This window comes from Eurosta solidaginis, chromosome 4 (assembly GCF_040869045.1).
Source record: "Eurosta solidaginis isolate ZX-2024a chromosome 4, ASM4086904v1, whole genome shotgun sequence".
Classification (NCBI taxonomy): domain Eukaryota; kingdom Metazoa; phylum Arthropoda; class Insecta; order Diptera; family Tephritidae; genus Eurosta; species Eurosta solidaginis.
The window spans coordinates 253,630,178-253,647,536 of record NC_090322.1 but is presented as its reverse complement, the minus strand read 5'-3'; the positions used below and the strand labels follow the sequence as shown (position 1 = coordinate 253,647,536).

The 17,359-nt window shown below is 40.5% G+C and overlaps 1 protein-coding gene across 2 annotated transcripts in view; it reads left to right on the top strand.

The window, feature by feature from the left end:
- LOC137251338 (tRNA dimethylallyltransferase) overlaps positions 1-17,359 on the top strand; it is a 689,017-nt gene that overhangs the window by 51,607 nt on the left and 620,051 nt on the right. For both annotated transcript variants that reach the window (XM_067785738.1, XM_067785739.1), the window contains exons 3-4: positions 987-1,271; positions 1,423-1,547. In XM_067785738.1, coding sequence (XP_067641839.1) covers positions 987-1,271; positions 1,423-1,547 — 410 coding nt within the window. The remainder of the gene's footprint in view (positions 1-986; positions 1,272-1,422; positions 1,548-17,359) is intronic.

Sequence of the window (17,359 nt, the reverse complement as noted above, 5' to 3'; positions counted from 1 at the left end):
CAAAAACCTTAATACCGCAAATCGACCAATGATGTATTAAAAAATCTTAGGTTCGACTGACTCAAACTTGTCCATTACACAGTGATGTTGCTCAATTTTGACAGGATATTCCGTTCGGATATCAACTCTTACTTTAGACTAAAAGGAACTGATGATCAAACAATCTATGTGATCGTCATTCAGCTGTGATCATAGAATTAGTAATCTTCATCATGCTGAAGTGATAGTAAATTCGAACTGAATAACTGATGATCCACCTTGTGATCTTCATTCAATTGTAACTACAAAATAAATGATCGTGATCATACTGAAGTGTTCTAAAATTCGAACATGAACTTATTTTTTTGACTATGACGAACTTGTGATCTTCATTCACTTTGTCATAGAGTCAATAATCTTGATCATGGAGAATAGGTCTTAAATCTAGACATCAGCTTATAGTTTCGACTCGAGGAAACGAATTATCTTACACGATCAACTGTGTGCTTTTTATTCAGTTGTGATCATAGGTTCGGTAATACTGATCATGATGAAATGATCTTAAATTCGGAAATCAACTCATAATTTCGAGTAGAGGGAGCTGAGTATTATAAAGACCAATTTGCTTGATTTTCATTCAATTGTGACCATTGAATGAGTGATTTTGATCATGATGAAGTGATCTTAAATTAAGCTCTCAGTTTAAAGCTTCGACTAAAAGGAACTGGTAATCATTTCGTGATCTTCATTGAATTGTGATCATAGAATCAGAAATCCTGATCATGCTGAAGTGATCCTAATTCTAACACCAACTCATACTTGAATTGGAAGGCACTGATGTTCATACGAGATCATCGCCAAACAGCCTTACCCAGCAGTTTCTGTTTTTGAAATAACTTCCGATTTAATTTGCGATCGTCTCCAAAGTCGGTTATTGTTTTTATTTACTACACATTTTCATAGCCATACAAAATTTTCCTTAACTGCGAACAACAACAAAAATGTAGATCGAAGAACTTTTGGGTAAATCCAAGTGCCCGATTGTGGTAGGTGGCACCAATTATTATATCGAATCGTTGGTATGGGACGTTCTTGTTAACACTAAAATTTACGAAGAGTCAGAAAACAAAGCTCAGATTGTAGCAGCAGAAGGTGCAATAAAGCACGATGGCAATGCGGAAGAGGACGAAGGCGGGAATAGTAGTGAAAAAGAGAAAAAAACAGAGAATGACGAAAATATGGAAAACGACAAGGAAAAAGCAGAAAAGCCAAAAGACGTAGAAACTGAAAATGTAAATATTTTTGTGTTTATTTGTACTTTAACTACAACACATTTAGTGTGCAAGGTGCAATGTTTAATTATTGCATGTTAACATATTTTATGCCGTGTTGTTGGTAACTTTATTTCAATTTTAATATTTCTTTATTTTTTATTACTTTCAGCGACCATTTATAGATCTAGCTAAAATGGCTGAAATGGCGTCTGATGAGTTACATAAGCATTTAAAAAAAATCGATCCAGACTCGGCCAATCGCATACATCCCAATAATAAAAGGAAAATTATGCGGTAAGTTGTTGGAAAAGTATTGAAAAAATTTTATGAAAATATTTAAGGTAACTCATTCGCGTATTAAAACGACGTACGATTATTTGTGGTAAAAAAAAGTAATAAAACCGTTGTAAAATGGAACACATTTCCATTTATGGGTATGAATTTGGCACACAAATTCTTTGTGTAAACTTTGTACGTTATACGAAGCTCATACGGAACTTTATATTGCTATTCACTATCTCATTCGTCGTCCAGCCTCCAACTACGTATCAAACTACATCAGTATCCATGCAAACTTTTGAGATCGAACAATCTCATTCGGTGTAATTAATTCTGACCTATGTCATCAACTACGCTAATCTCGATTATTACTCTTTTTTTATCGGAAGTTTGTCGAAATTTGACTGTGATTCAAAGGCAAATATACAAACAGAGATGTAGACTCACTGATGTTATTAAGCTTAAACAAATTTATGAAGGAGTTGCAGTGTGGTCAGCAATAATATTGCAGCACAAAAATAATCGTTTTTGATTTGCTTAAGCCAAGGAATTAGGTACAGTGTGGACACCATTTTATGATTTTACAGATACTCATGCGCGTTTACGTTTGTCGTGCAGCAGCCATGTTCTTGAATTTATTAATCCATCACTTAAAATCTTTAAATGCATCTCAGCGATTTTGAACAGAAAAAGAAAATCTCATCAAAGTTCCATTTTTGTTTTTGCATTGCCTAAAATCTCTGTAAAAGTTCAAGATGAAACAAATTTGTCATTACTAACCAGAATTTTTGCCTATGTGCTCTTCTTCACTTTTCGAAATAGTAGAACCCTAAACCATTCCTGCTAGCCATTTCTTCAAGAATTGGTTTCATCCTCTTATGCACCGTGACCTATTTCAATGTTGCGACTAAGTTGCGTTGCTTCCTCCGAATATGAGCTCTAGCCTAGAGAATTATGCCCTCAGCACTTGTTAAACTCAGCAATCGAATCCCTTATAGATTGTCGGCATCTAATCCAGTTGAACCGACACTTTACCTCTTCCAGTCCTTTCTTCATTTACATTTGGCTTCTACATCTTGGCATCTATGTGACTTTTGATAATGTCTGCAAGATACATTTTGGGAACACTTATCAGTACTTTTTGTTGTTAGAGGTCTTCAATTTCCGACATCCCATGCAAACAATCAGATATTAATCTTGAGCTGCTTTGTTGCGCCCAATATGCTTTTTTTATGCGACTTTCTCCTGTCATCTCTTCTCTTTTAGACCGGTGATTCTTATCGCTACAACAACAACAATTTATGCAGGTCCCATCCCAGCAAATTGGAAAAGAAGCTCAATCTAAAATCTATAATTATTTTCTAAGAAGTTGCGATACGCCCGTACCCACAGTGATAGCTCTGTCATGACCGTTGACGAGTCAACAATTGATGCCATGACTCTTGTCTTTTCCAGCTCAGCTTGTACTTCTTTAATCTTCATGCAGTTTGGTTTTTTCCCTCCACCCTCGGCTCAAAGCTTGTATCTTGCTGAGGAGCTGATACCAAGGTAACCTGAACCGCAATCAGGCGCCATGTGCCACCCCTTCTGAAATTTCCATGTCTAAGCAAATTTCTGTACTAGTTTTTGGAAGCGGTTCTGCAATTCTATTTGTCATATTTCAATCCGTCAAATTATTGTGCTATTTCGTTTGGAGAATATTATCTGAAAAACGAGACACCATCACCACATAATTGTGTTCAGCGTTAAAAATCACCGAGAAACCATTGGCGAAACATTACCGATATGTTTTATGCCGATTTCGAACGGCATCTCCAAGGCAGATGAATTTTCCCTGAAAAGCTTTTCTTGGCAGAAATACACTTGGAGTGTTCCCAAACCTCTTTCAAGAGGCAAGCCCGCTTAAGAAAACGTTTTCTAAAGTATTTTGATATTTCTTTTTGTGGAACTGGAATCTTGTAATTTCAGTGTAGTAAACAACCACGCTACCACAACACCTCGGCGCCCGCTAGAACTGAACAATAGATTTCTAATCGCTGTTTTTATGTACAAGTGCCTTTTTTAAACGGTTTTATTTAGCTTGACTTGACAGGCAGGCCGCACGGCTGCATGAAGGGCCGTTGTGAGCGAATTTTGTAATTGAAATTTAAGTAACTTCCCGATAAGCTACAAGCTTGATAAGGAGTGTGGTGACTAGTACCTAGGACCTACCCAATTATTTTCTAGCTTTTCGTATTATTATTATTTCATGTAAGTATTGTTTTATATAAAGCCGTTTAACTTAAAATTTTTTTTTTTTAATTATTTTATTTTCAAGTTTTTAGTCTTTATTTAATTGCCTATTATTTCTCATTCTATTTAGTTCATTTAGTGACTCATTATTACAAGGACTCTTTCCTGACAGTTTGTTACAACCTAACTCCTCAATACATAATCCTTCCAAAGACTTTACTCGACTCTGCGCCACGTATGCTTGTCCCTCCTCCAACTCCAAAATATTTTGATGTCACTTCTACCGGACTGTATGTAATATTTGTTCCAAATATGAGCCAAAACGGAACACAAGTACGATTTTTTTGAATATCTCCATCTTTGCGCCACCTAGCGACAACTTTTTTTGATAGGTCGCTTTCTATTCTTGTATGTATTACGTGTTCCAAGCATGAGCCAAGTCGGACCACAAATACGATTTTTGTGAATATCTCGATCTTTGCGTTACCTAGCGGCGATTTTTTTCTTATTATTGCATTGTAATCGGGTTCTGAACTATATTCCAATTTTCAAGCTTGTAGCTTATCGGAAGTTACTTAAATTATGTGTTCCAAATATGAGCCAAATCGGACCACAAATACGATTTTTGTTAATATATCGATCCATGCGCCACCTAGCGGCGATTTTTTCACAGGTCAATTTCTATTCTTGCATGTATTATGTGTTCCAAATATGAGCCAAATCGGACCACAAATACGATTTTTGTGAATATCTAGATCCTTGCGCCACCTAACGGCGATTTTTTTCTTATTATTGCATTGTAATCGGGTTCTGAACTATATTCCAAGTTTCAAGCTTGTAGCTTATCGGGAAGTTACTTAAATTTCAATTACAAAATTCGTTCACAACGGCCGTGCATGCAGCCGTGCGGCCTGCCTGTCAAGTCAAGCTAAATAAAACCGTTTAAAAATAAACGATTGTGAGAACACAAAGAAATCTATTTGTACTATGGCACTATTGTTAATATTTGATTAGAACTAACACTGCATTACCGGCAGTTGCTAACATTCACCAGATGGCAGCGCAAGCGCATGTAAGTTTATAGATGTTTAGACGGGTTCGGCTTTAGACACAAAAAAATTTGAACAATCTTCGATTGCGTTGCAATCACCATAGTCCACGTGACAACTTGTTGCCATTCCAAAGAGCTAAAACGACCAGCCACACCAAAACCAATTGAATGCATGGCGTTGTGCTCATTAGTTGAATGGTCAGTGAAGTATGAACATGTAAACCCTAAATTACTTCGCATACATAACTACAAATTAAAAAATAAAATATTTATGTAATTTAAACACGCTTCATTTTTTCAAAAAATTCTTCCACATCGTTGTTATTTGGAAAAAAAGTACGAATATAAAAAGACAGATAAAAAATTCTGCACAAAAAAACAAAAAAGTAGCCTTTAAGAAAAGGGAACTAAATTAAGTATAGACTGCTAATATAAGGGTTGAATTTAAAATGATATTTTATGTAGAAATGTTAAATTAATTAATGAGATTTTTTGTGTAGCAGAATGTTTGAATGAATTTATGTATTTATGTACATATGTTATAAAAAAAAAGATCTAACACGAGAACACCTTTTTTTGAGGAGCATAAACTATAATGCACGTGCAGCCAAGCGCTGGGCTACACAATTAAATTATTCCTGCTAGTTCAGAAGCATTTAAAATTTTCATATTAAGGTAGTGCACGATGATCATGCGAATATTGGCTTTTTACTTACTTTATATAAATTTCGTTTAATGTTTTTCCGCCCATTTCCTTAAAAAATTGGAGAATCTTGCAATCCGTTTTTGAAAAACTTCCCGTAGAGCTAGAGTCTTGAAACTGGGAACACACATCGCAACCGGATGACAATTTAACATGAAGAAAAAAAAACTTGCTGGGTCCAGGTATCGTGAAAATTCTATAAAACGTCCGAACTTGGAAATTTCGCTTTCAAGTTTTACGGAACTTTCTGATAACTCAGTGACCTGAAACTTTGAACAAAGATTTGGGTTTATTAGGTCGTAATATTTAGGTTAAAAAGTTGTCTCGATGGGACAGGGATCGAAATATTAAGAGATATTTAGAAAGCCCATTTACATAATGTGAAATCTTTTCGACCGCTATTTGGGAAATTTCCTGTAGAGCTACATTCTTGAAACTAAGCGCATACATCAGAGACCCACGACAATGCAACATGATGAAAAGTGATGAAAAAGTGTTTACTCGGTGGTTCAGGGATCGTGAAAATTCAAAATATCGTACGAAGTGGAAGGTTTTATTACTTACTAACTTACTTAATTGGCGCTCAACCGTTTAAACGGTTATGGTCGTCTAACAAGGCGCGCCAGTCGCTTCTTCGCTCGGCTTCCTGGCTCCAATTGGTCACCCCAAGGAAATTTAAATCGTTTTCCACCTGGCCTCCATAGGCGGGTTCCGATAAAAAATACTTTCTTATCTGGAGCGTCATCTTTCATTCGGTGCTGGTGTTGAGGTCAATATAGGCTTTATTAGGTTTTAGTATTAAGGATAAAAGAGTTTTCTAGACGTGATACGAATCGAGATATTAAAGTCCATTAAGAATTGTGGAATCTTGCGATCGATTTTTACGTAACTTTTGTTTTTTTTACGTAACTACTCATTGAGCAACTTGTCTTTGGTGTGAGGGCTTAGCCGAACTCCATAGCGCCCGACTATGAGGCGGAGCTGTTTAGGACTGACATCTACGCCGTTTCGTCTCATACGATGGCGGCGGGATGTCGGTGACCAAAAACTGCCAACCCCCTAATCCAGGGTGTTATACGGACCGTGCCTATTGGACGATTTCCAGCCAGGGGATAAATTCGGCTGTATTCGAACGGAGCCTTCCCGATACCGGGCCACCTCGGGAAGTATTAATGGCCTTACCACAGTAAGGGGCGCTGCTGTGGCGGACGGTTCTTTCCCCGTATATAATACTGGACCGCTGAGCCCGCCTTGCCGGGCAGGTGGTCGTACGACCAAGATGAACGACTCATTACCTGACTGTAATAAGGACGATGTAAAGAGGAGGACTGAGTCGCAATCCAAGGACGACAAATACGAATTAAGCGATGCGTCGGACTCGGGGAGCGAGAGTAGTGCTGATTCAATGAGCTCCGTGTTGTAGAAGCACACAAATGAAAACGGAGTAGAAGAGTGGAGAAGGGTACGGAGCAGAGGAAGTAAAAGAGCTCTCTCGCAGTACCGTGCAGCACTAATAATTGTACAACGCTTGGGAGCAGTGGTCGACCCAACAGAAGTGGAGATCGAGCGCTTGGAATGGGCCCATAAAGCGGTAGAAGTAGGTCGAAGGCAGTTCAAAAGGTTTGCTGCGAGAAACCCTCGGTTCTCCAACCGGTACGAGGAGGAAGAAGAGTCGAATGGCAGAATGAAGAGGCAACGTTCGGCGGAAGGCGACAAGCCTGCTTTCAAGAGGCAGAAAGGACCCAGTCCTAGAGCCGCGAGGCAGGGCAGTCGCATAGACAAGACAAGTAGGCCCAAAGCTGTAAGACAGATGGGCTCCAATAGCGAGGTAGCAACTACTTCGAAAGCTGCTAGTCAGAAGGAAGTTCCAATTAAGGAAGTAGGAGATAAGCCAAAGGGAGATAACGCTAAGACTCCGGCTTTCTCGGAGGCGCTAAAGGGAGTTAACGCTAAGACTCCGGCTTTCTCGGAGGTGCCAAAGGGAGATAACACTAAGACTCCTGCTTTTCCCGAGAAGATGAGTGATGTGACAAAGCAGTCACTGACTGTGGCACTGGTTGATCGTAGCAGTCCTTTCGGACAAATGACTACTGAAAGGTGGAGATCTGTGGAAAGGGATCTGATTAGCTTAATGCTTAAGATGATGCGGGAACAACCAAGTAAGCCCCTTCCAACCTTTGATTCGGGGGGATGGTATAATGGTGTGAAGATGATAGCGTGCGACAACATCGCGAGCTTGCGGTGGCTGGAGGAAGTGGTTCCAAACCTCCAAAGGCAAGGCACGAACGCGCGGTTTGAGGTGGTGGATAAAGCGCAAATCCCCACGGTACCCAAAGTTAAGGTATGGATACCATGCGTGATGAAGTCGGAGGATACACTGCGACTTCTGCAGAATCAGAATCCGAACATACCGACACAGGATTGGAAGGTACTTACTGTATCTCGGCCTACCGAGGATGGTCAGTTCTACATCTTCCAAATAAACAAGCAGGCGGAGGATATTTTGTACACGCAGCTTGGTAAAATGTCTTTTGGCACTAGCAAAATTTACATGCGACTCAGGAAAAGAAGTCCCGAGGATAAAAACCCTAACACGCTAGAGGTGGGCGAATTCGAAAAGGACCTCAAAGGCCTAAGGGAAAAAAGACAGGTGGAGGTCCCCGACGTCACCACGAACGTGCTAGAAGAGGACCAACCGCTAAATGGTGCTGTGACTCGCACAGAGGAACACCCTGCACAACAGTCACGAGAGGCTGAAGGGGACTCGAATACTCTAAACCAAAAGGGCAAGGGGAGGACGACGAAGGTGCTGGAGGGGGACAAACAGCCCAATGGTGCTACGAGTCCTACAGATAAACCTCCAACACAGTAAAGTGGCGTCGAGCGAACTCCCCCTAACCCTTGAGGAGGGTTCGTTTGACGTGGCGCTGATCCAGGAGCCGTGGCTCTCATCGGGAGGAAAGGTTTCTGGACTTAGCGCGCGCGGGTTTGGCGTTTACTACGCGCAAACGGAAGGACGGGTGTGAGCTGTAATAATGGTAAGGAAACACCTGCATTCATATATGCTGCCTAATTACACCACTGAGGATCTCTTAGCGGTGGCCGTTGAGCAAAAGAATAAGCAGGCATTTATCCTGGCGTCCTGCTACATGGCCCATGCGGCGGAGGTCCCACCGATGGAGTGCAAAAGGCTAGTACAGGAGGAAGGGCGCAAAGGGAGGTTGGTCATAGACGCAGATGCAAATGCGCACCACAATGCGTGGGGAAGAGCAGATACGAACGAGAGAGGCGAATCTCTGTTTTGTTACATCCTGCAAACCAATTTGCAGATAGCCAACAGCGGAAATGTCCCTACATACATTGGTCCAACTTCCAGCAATGTTCTGGATATTGCATTGAGCTCCGAGCGTGATATATCAAGGTATGATTGGATGGTTCTTGATAGACCATCCTTCTCCGACCATGCGTATATCAGCTTCAACATCCCCCTAAAGAGGGTAGAGAAGGGAGTAACCTTTAGAAACCCTAGGTCAACGAACTGGACTAAATTCCAGAAACATGTGGAAACAAAACTGGGACAACCCAAAGAGGTTGCTAATGTAGAGGAACTGGAGGAGTCGAATGAATTCCTAACAAGGACGCTTATGACTGCGTATAACAAAGCTTGCCCTCTAATAAGATTCAGAGGAAAAGCAAAGCCGCCATGGTGGAGCAATGAGCTGAGTCTTCTAAGAAGACAGTTAAAAGAAATGTTTAAGCTCGCAAAGACCGCGGAAAGCGAAGCGTGTCGGGATGAGTACAGGGATCTACTGAGGATCTACAAGCGTGAAATTACCAGGGCGAAGAGAAACTCATGGAAAAGTTTCTGTACGGACATAGAGTGCTTCAGCGAAACAGCACGGTTGAAAAAAGTCCTAGCAAAGGGAAACATAGTCCAGGGACTAATAAAGAAAGAGAACGGGGAATGGTCACGTAATAGTGAGGAATCCCTTGAGGTGCTTCTCGACACACATTTCCCATCGGGAGACGGTTTAGAGGAGCCAGCAGACATCACTCACACTTTGATCACGGAGCTAGTAGTGCCGGGCTTGGTGACCGATACCAAGATGGAGTGGGCAGTGAAGACGTTTTCTAAGTTTAAATCGCCGGGCCCAGATGGTATATTCCCGGTCATGCTACAAGTCTCAAGTAGGGCGGTCGTGGAATGGCTTAAAATAATATTCGATGGGTGCATACGACTGAATCATGTACCGCACTCTTGGAGAACAGCTCGTGTAGCTTTTCTACCAAAGGTGGGGAAGATCGGTCACGTGTATCCCAAAGACTATAGACCCATTAGCTTAACATCATTTCTGCTCAAAACCTTTGAGAGGCTGATATATCTGTACATAAAGTCCAACGTGGATGAAAAGCTGCTCTGCACAACACAGCATGCGTACACCAAAGGCAAGTCGGTAGGCACCGCATTGCATATGGTGGTAATAAGCATGGAGAAATCCATGGAATATAAGGAGTATGCTCTAGGAGTCTTCTTGGACATTGCCGGGGCTTTCAATGATGTTGCAAAATGGGCGATTATGGATGGTCTTAATTACATTAAAGTACATCCTGCCTTAATCAGATGGATCGGCTGCATGTTAAATTGCAGAAAGATTACATCACAATGGGGATTGTACGAGGCCACGAAATCAGTGGACAGGGGCACGCCGCAGGGAGGGGTGCTATCACCTCTGCTGTGGACGCTGGTCATCAACCAACTGCTCAGGCAATTCGATGAGGGACCCGTAAAACTTACGGCTTACGCAGATGACGTTGCAATTGTCATAAGTGGAAAGTGCCTTCCAACGATTAGTTCTTTGATGGAGCGGGCGCTCTGCGATATTCATACCTGGGCATCTAATGTCGGATTGAAAGTCAATGCGGAGAAGACGGATATGGTCTTGTTTGCAAAGAGGTACAAGGTTCCAAATTGGACCAGGCCTAAGTTAGGAGGGGTGACCTTACAGGAGAAACCTTGCACAAAATATTTAGGAATCATCCTAGAGAGTAAGCTGTCATGGAAGCTCAACGTGGAGGAGAGGGTCAAGAAGGCCTCAACGGCACTCTATGCATGTAAAAGAATGCTGGGGTGTACGTGGGGCCTATCGTCCTCTCTTTCTCATTGGGTTTTTACAGCGATTGTAAGCCCTATTCTATACTATGGAGTTCTTGTTTGGTGGAAAGCCACACAAAAAACAGCATACCTCAAAAAATTAGAGGGGTTATGCAGACTATCGATGTTTAGCATTACGGGAGCCCTGAAAACAACCCCGACGGCTGCACTGTATGCCATTTTGCACATCCCACCTGTAGATCTGGTAGCAAAGAACAAAGCGTTAACGACCGCAACCAGGCTCGGTGCTTCGGGGCAGCTTGAGCGCCGCCCATATGGCCATAGTAGTATAGCGTCATCAATCACAAGACGAACAGACTACATGATTCCCTATCTGCGCTTCGAGGGAGATCTTAAGGCCACAATAGAGGTGGACGGTTGGCGCAAGGGTGCGCAAATGGCGGACGAGGCGATACATGTGTACACCGATGGTTCCAAATTAGTGGAAGGAGTAGGGTCTGCGGTATACTGCGCTGATCCGGAAATAAGCAGATCCTACAGGCTGCCGGATTACTGTGGCGTTTTCCAAGCGGAAATATTAGCCGTAACCAAAGCAGTAGAAACCCTGGAAGAGAATAGCTTAAGCTGCAACCGTGTTAACTTTTATATTGACAGTCAAGCAGCAATTAAGGCAATAATCTCGCATAGCACAGCATCTAAATGCGTGTTAGAGTGTAAGCAGTCTCTGGAGAGAATCGGGACAGGAAGAAGCATACATCTATATTGGGTCCCAGGGCATATGGGAATAGATGGGAATGAAAAGCGGACGAACTAGCTAAAAAGGGCGCATCCCTTGAAGCTTGCTTCGTAGATGTCCCAATTAGATTGGGCGAGATTAAGCGAAGTCGAGAGGTGCACATGATCGACCAAGCAGGAAAGGCGTGGGTTCAGGCGTGGGGCTGTAAAGTGTCGAAGATTATGTGTAGGTCTTACAACCTTAGACTAACACAGTTGCTCCTATCATTAAAAAGAGAGGACTGTAGACTCATGACGGGTATTCTGACTCGACACTGCCTGCTGGCGTCACATGCCTTTAAACTAGGCTTGGTCAGTGATAGCAGATGTAGGAAGTGCGGGTTGGAGGAGGAAACGATGGAGTACGTTCTGTGCTCGTGCCCTGCACTTGCCAGGCTAAGACCCCAGCTATTAGGAGTGATACAGCTGTCAGATCTAGAAGCAGCAAGTGGCTTAAGTCCTAGGAAGCTTCTAGTATTTGCCAAGAGGACGGAGTTATTTTATAACTTATGTCCTGGTTTTTGATAGGGTTTTTCAGTTTGGTCGTTAAAACCAACTTCTGGTAACACTACAGACTCAATCAGTCTATGTGAGGTCCTCATGGACCGGCCAGTTCAACCTACCTACCTACTCATTGAGCTAGAAACATTAAACTGTACCCATAGTTCAGGTCTCCTTCACAATGTAACAAAAGTAGGAAATAAAAAAAAAAATAAAATTTTTAAGTAAATAGCGCAGAAGAAAAGAAAGACGTCTATTCCAACAAATACGTAATTTTATTGAACTTTGATCTTCAAAGTTTAACATAACCACTGTAAACATTTCCATGAATAACAAAAATATGAAGGTGGAGTGCAATAAATAGACTTTCGATACAGTCTTTACGTTTAAGTCCGGCACATATATTTGATCCTCATAAAATTATTTACTATGAAGGCAAGAGGTGCACATGATCGACCAAGCGGGAAAGACGTGGGTTCAAGCGCGGGGCTGTAAAGTGTCGAATATTATGTGTAGGTCTTACAGCCTTAGACTAACAAAATTGCTTCTATCAATAAAAAAAAGAGAGGACTGTAGACTCATGACGGATATTCTGACTGGACACTGCCTTCTTGCGTCACATGCCTTTACATTAGGCTTAGTCAGTGATAGCAGATGTAGGAAGTGCAGGTTGGAGAAGGAAACGATCGAGCACGTTTTGTGCTTGTGCTATTAGGAGTGATACAGCTGTCAGATCTAGAAGCAGCAAGTAGCTTAAGTCCTAGAAAGCTTCTAGTATTTGACTTATATTATTTTGTTGATTTTCCGACAGGGTGGATAAATGATGTATGTATATTGGAACGATTTTCCGTCATCCCTTGTCAGATTTGGTTTCGAGACGAACCGGTTTCGGCGTTGTGCCATCATCAGTGTCGTTTTTCGCTCTGATCTGTTGTTGTCGTTGGTCTTTTATTTATAGTTCGTAGGTACATGAGCAAGTATTGTCAAAATTGATGCTTGTGTATATTTATGTGTATGTGCTGTGTTGTCATTCAGAACGGAGGGTGGTTCGTTTGATCGATTTGTGTGGCTGACTGAGGCAGATAAGTAGTATTTGCCAAGAGGACGGAGTTATTTTATAACATAGGTCCTAGTTTTTGATTGGGTTTGTCAGTTTGGTCGTTAAAATAAACGTCTGGTAACACACAGACCCATTCAGTCTTTGTGTGGTACTCATGGGCCGGCCAGTTCAACCTAAGGAATAGGTTAGGTTAAAATTTGAAGACCAAAGTTCAGTAATATTATGTCTTTGTTTAAAGATACATTTTTCTTTTTTTCTTGGTCCATTTATATAAAGGAAGTACTTACAAAATTGTTTATCTTTATTTTATTTATTTTATCAAATTTCAGTTAAATGTGCTTTGAACCGCGGGACTCTATTAATACACCCCACAATGAATAGCTAATGAATTTATTTGGATAATAAAAACTATGTTTTATAATAATTTATTACATTTATTAATTAGATATAGCACATGTGCATAAACTTACAAACATTTCGATATAAAGTCTTATATAGCTTATTTATCATAAGTCTAGACGATGTGACGTCACGGAAGTAAATTCACAAACGTTAATGCCGTGCGGTCATGTAAGAAAAATATCTGAATGTTGAGCTTATCGCCCTAATAAATTATTGCTTTCATTCTTGATCAAGTCTAAATCTAAATTTTTTTGTTCTAAATATATATACATATGTACATATGTGCAAACTTGGTTTATAATTTAGATTATAGGCACCGGTTTTTATGAAAATTAAACATAAGAAGTCAAATTCCGAACTTGTGAGAAATGATACTAGTTTTGTATTGGCACTACACTCCACCGGTTTAGGTAAGGTTGTACTAACCGACAAGATCTCCCATTGACAGAATGTGTCCATAGTATTACCACAATTTGTCTGACGACCAAACGGAGAAACTCCAGTTAGATACCAGAACTTTTGTTATGGTATAACTCCATCCTTTTGGCAAATACCACAAGTTTCCCAGGCTCTAGCTTAGTTGCTTCCTCGAGTTTTAGCAATTCTGCCGCCCCTAATAGCTGAAGCCTTAGCCCTGGCCCCGCAAGCGTAAGACACGAACACAGAACGTGCTCAGTTGTTTCTTCCTACAGCCCGAACTTCCTACATCTGCTGTTACTGACGATACCTAATAAGCATATGACGCCAGATGGTAGCCTTAAGTCATCTCTCTTTAAAGAAGTTCGCAACTTTGTAAGTCCGTATCGTATTAAACGATCACGTTTCGAAAACCAATTTCACTCTAACGATAAATATGAATCTGTCAAGGTATTCGTAAAAATTGTAATATATGTGACCCGGGCTATGAAAAGGTGGCTTATGACTCAAAAAGATTTGTTCCACTTTTTTCTGGTTTCGATAGTTTTTGAGACGCTCTTTGACGTGGTGAAAACTAGAAAGCCCTAACTTGCTTAGAAGTGTACTAAAAATTTAGAGAAAGAAGAGCACAAATGAAAGACGATGAAGCCTTTGGTTCCTTCGATGCCACTTTGGTGGCTGGTGAAGCATCCTCAGATTTTTTGATAGCATTTTTTTCGATGGCAATGGAGCCAAAATATCGGTCAGAAACTGGTTTGTGTTTTGCCTTTTGGGCATGACTGTTCATAATGCAAAAGAAAAACTACTAAGAAACCGAAGAAATGCATTGTTTATCTTTAACAGCTGTTCTAGCATTTCTTTTTTGAGTCATAAGCCACCTTTTCATAGACCAGGTCACATTATATGAATCTAATAAGTTCTTGTAGCCAATATTTCACGTATTACCTCAATCCCAATCACCACTTAAGAGCTAATGGGATTTAAAAAGTTTGTTTCGATCACGGACCCTGATATCGTAGGACTTCCATACGATATTAGAAATTTTGAGGGCATGGATCATATTCAACTCCTTTTGATTTCACCTAAGCAAATTCGGACACCTACCGTCGATTGGTCGAGATACTGCACCTTTCAGTTGCCAACTAACGCGCCTTTCCGTTACCTTCGATCCTTTTATGATCGGCAACCCAGCACAGATGTATGGTCCGGCCTGAGCGAACCGTCAGCAATGCTTCTTTGCATTTCAGAACACTTCTTGATGAAGTACTGTGTGAGATTATTGTATTAACGACCGTCTGATTATCAATATATATTGACGCGAAGGCAGCTTAAACACTTTTCCTCCAAAATGTTTGCAGCTTTCTTTGCGGCTACAATTTCCGCCTGAAAGACACTACAGTCATCTGGGAGCCTATATTATTTCTGGATCGACACAGTTAACAGCAGACCCGATCCCGATCTGTTGATTTGTAACCATCGTTATGAGTAGCAAGTATTTACTAATGAAGTTTGATATGCCACAAAATCGCTCCTGGAAAGGTATGCGTGTTAGTCGTTTTAGATGCCAATCCGGTATCCAAAGTTTCAAAGTTTGTTTAACGGTTCTAATCCTGAGCATATTCAATTCATTCAACTCTAAAGTCCTGGATTCGATGTCGTACAGGAGCCCTCCAACTGGCTACCATTTTATTGTTATTACATGTATCTTCGATTGTAAGGAAGCTTACTTGTAGTTCAGAGATTATATGACCGTGTGATTTGCCGTTCAATAATGCCTTTTAGATGCGTCCATTCGAAATAGCTCGCAACTAGTATGGAGCTAGGTAGGGTACGTTCATATTAGAGCTTTGGTACTGGCATAGTCAAGCCGCGATAAAGGTGTAAAGTGATGCAAGGTGTCCTATGCTCTCATTGCTCTCACGAGATATTAATTGGGGCTTAATCGTTTAAAATTTGTTGGCTATCCAACAAATCGCTTCTGCATTGGTCTAACTGGCGCCAACTGGTAGCCCCAAGTGAATTTAAATCGTTTTCCACCAGGTCCTATCAGCGGAATGAGGGCCGGCTTCTTTTCTAATAAAAAATTTAATTAAAGGCGCAGGAACCACCGAAGAGATTTCAGGCAGAGCTTCTCTTACAATTTGCGTCGTGCTCCTCGTCATTTTTCCTACAAATCAGCTGCACGGGACCTACATGTTTTACGCTGATTCCGTATGACATCTGTAAGGCAGATGAGCTTTCATTAAACAGCTTTTCATGACACAAATACACTCGGAATGTTTGACAAATCACAGAGTACGCTACCACCACACCTTGGCGGATGCCTCTCCCTATACTTCCGATAAAAATAGCCTTCTTGCTGGAGCTTCGTCTTCCATGCATATCATCACCCTTACAGTGCGTTCATGAAGCAAAAACTCTTAGTCTAATAATTTAGAATGTGTCTTCATAAATATATATAGCATATCTAAATAGTATGTTAATAACTCGAAGCAATTCAACAATCAGCTAACTAACAATACTAATGCTATCATTACAAGCTTGCAAAATAAATTAATCATATTGTAACGAATTTAAGAAAACTCCGTTTATTTGAACCTTCTGCTAACGTTCGAATCGCTAAACTGTTGAATAAATCACTCCAATATTCAGTACTGCAAACTGGTCTTTATTTAGATTACTTTGAGGTAGTACTTCACAATTATACTTCACAACCAATAGCGTGATTAAATCGAAACTGATAAGTTATTACTCAGCTTGCGCTGCTTTTATACTCTCGCTTTCCTCGGTCACCCATTTCTCCGAAGGTCTAGTAATTTCGCAAGCAGTTGTATCTCATGCTTGGTTAGTTACCAACTATATACATTTATATCTGTAGTACACACCTCTCCCATAGTCATATGCGTGTGTATGTGTGAGTAACTAATTCGCCTGATGACTACATATTTGTGTGTATGAGATATCTCTTCGTCGCCTTCTAAATGAGTGGCTGCTTTATTGTAGTTGTGCATTTACTTAGTAGCAGCTTTGTGATGCTAATAGGGGGACTCATGTAACCGTATAAATGCCTTATAAAGTGTGTAAACGTATAAGTTTATCTAGTGCGTAAACGAGCTGTCAAATTTTGTATGTAAAATCATTTACACAATTTGTATAAATTTACGCGCACATTTCATTGTGTAAACGCGGTAAACTCAAAGGAATGCAACCTTGCAGACATTACAGCAGGCATTTTTATCAGAAATCTTTTTCACTTAATCTTGGCATTTTTTAATTTGTATAACAATCAAAAAAATTTTGTTCGGCAATAATACAGCTGATAAACAATCAAGTTTATCAAGAGTATTACTAGGTGCGTTCATATAACAGCGTGTGTAAATGGATATAATTTTACACCTTATAAGTTTATATGCTTTCATGAGTCCCCCTAATATTCTTCACAATATTATAGCAACAATAGGCCTGTTTTTGTTGTTAGCGATAAAATAAGCTGGGTAACAAACGGGTTAACTGATTAATTATGATTTGGATATTTAAAGCGTTGTTGAGCACCGGTCTTTTGCTGTCTTTTTTC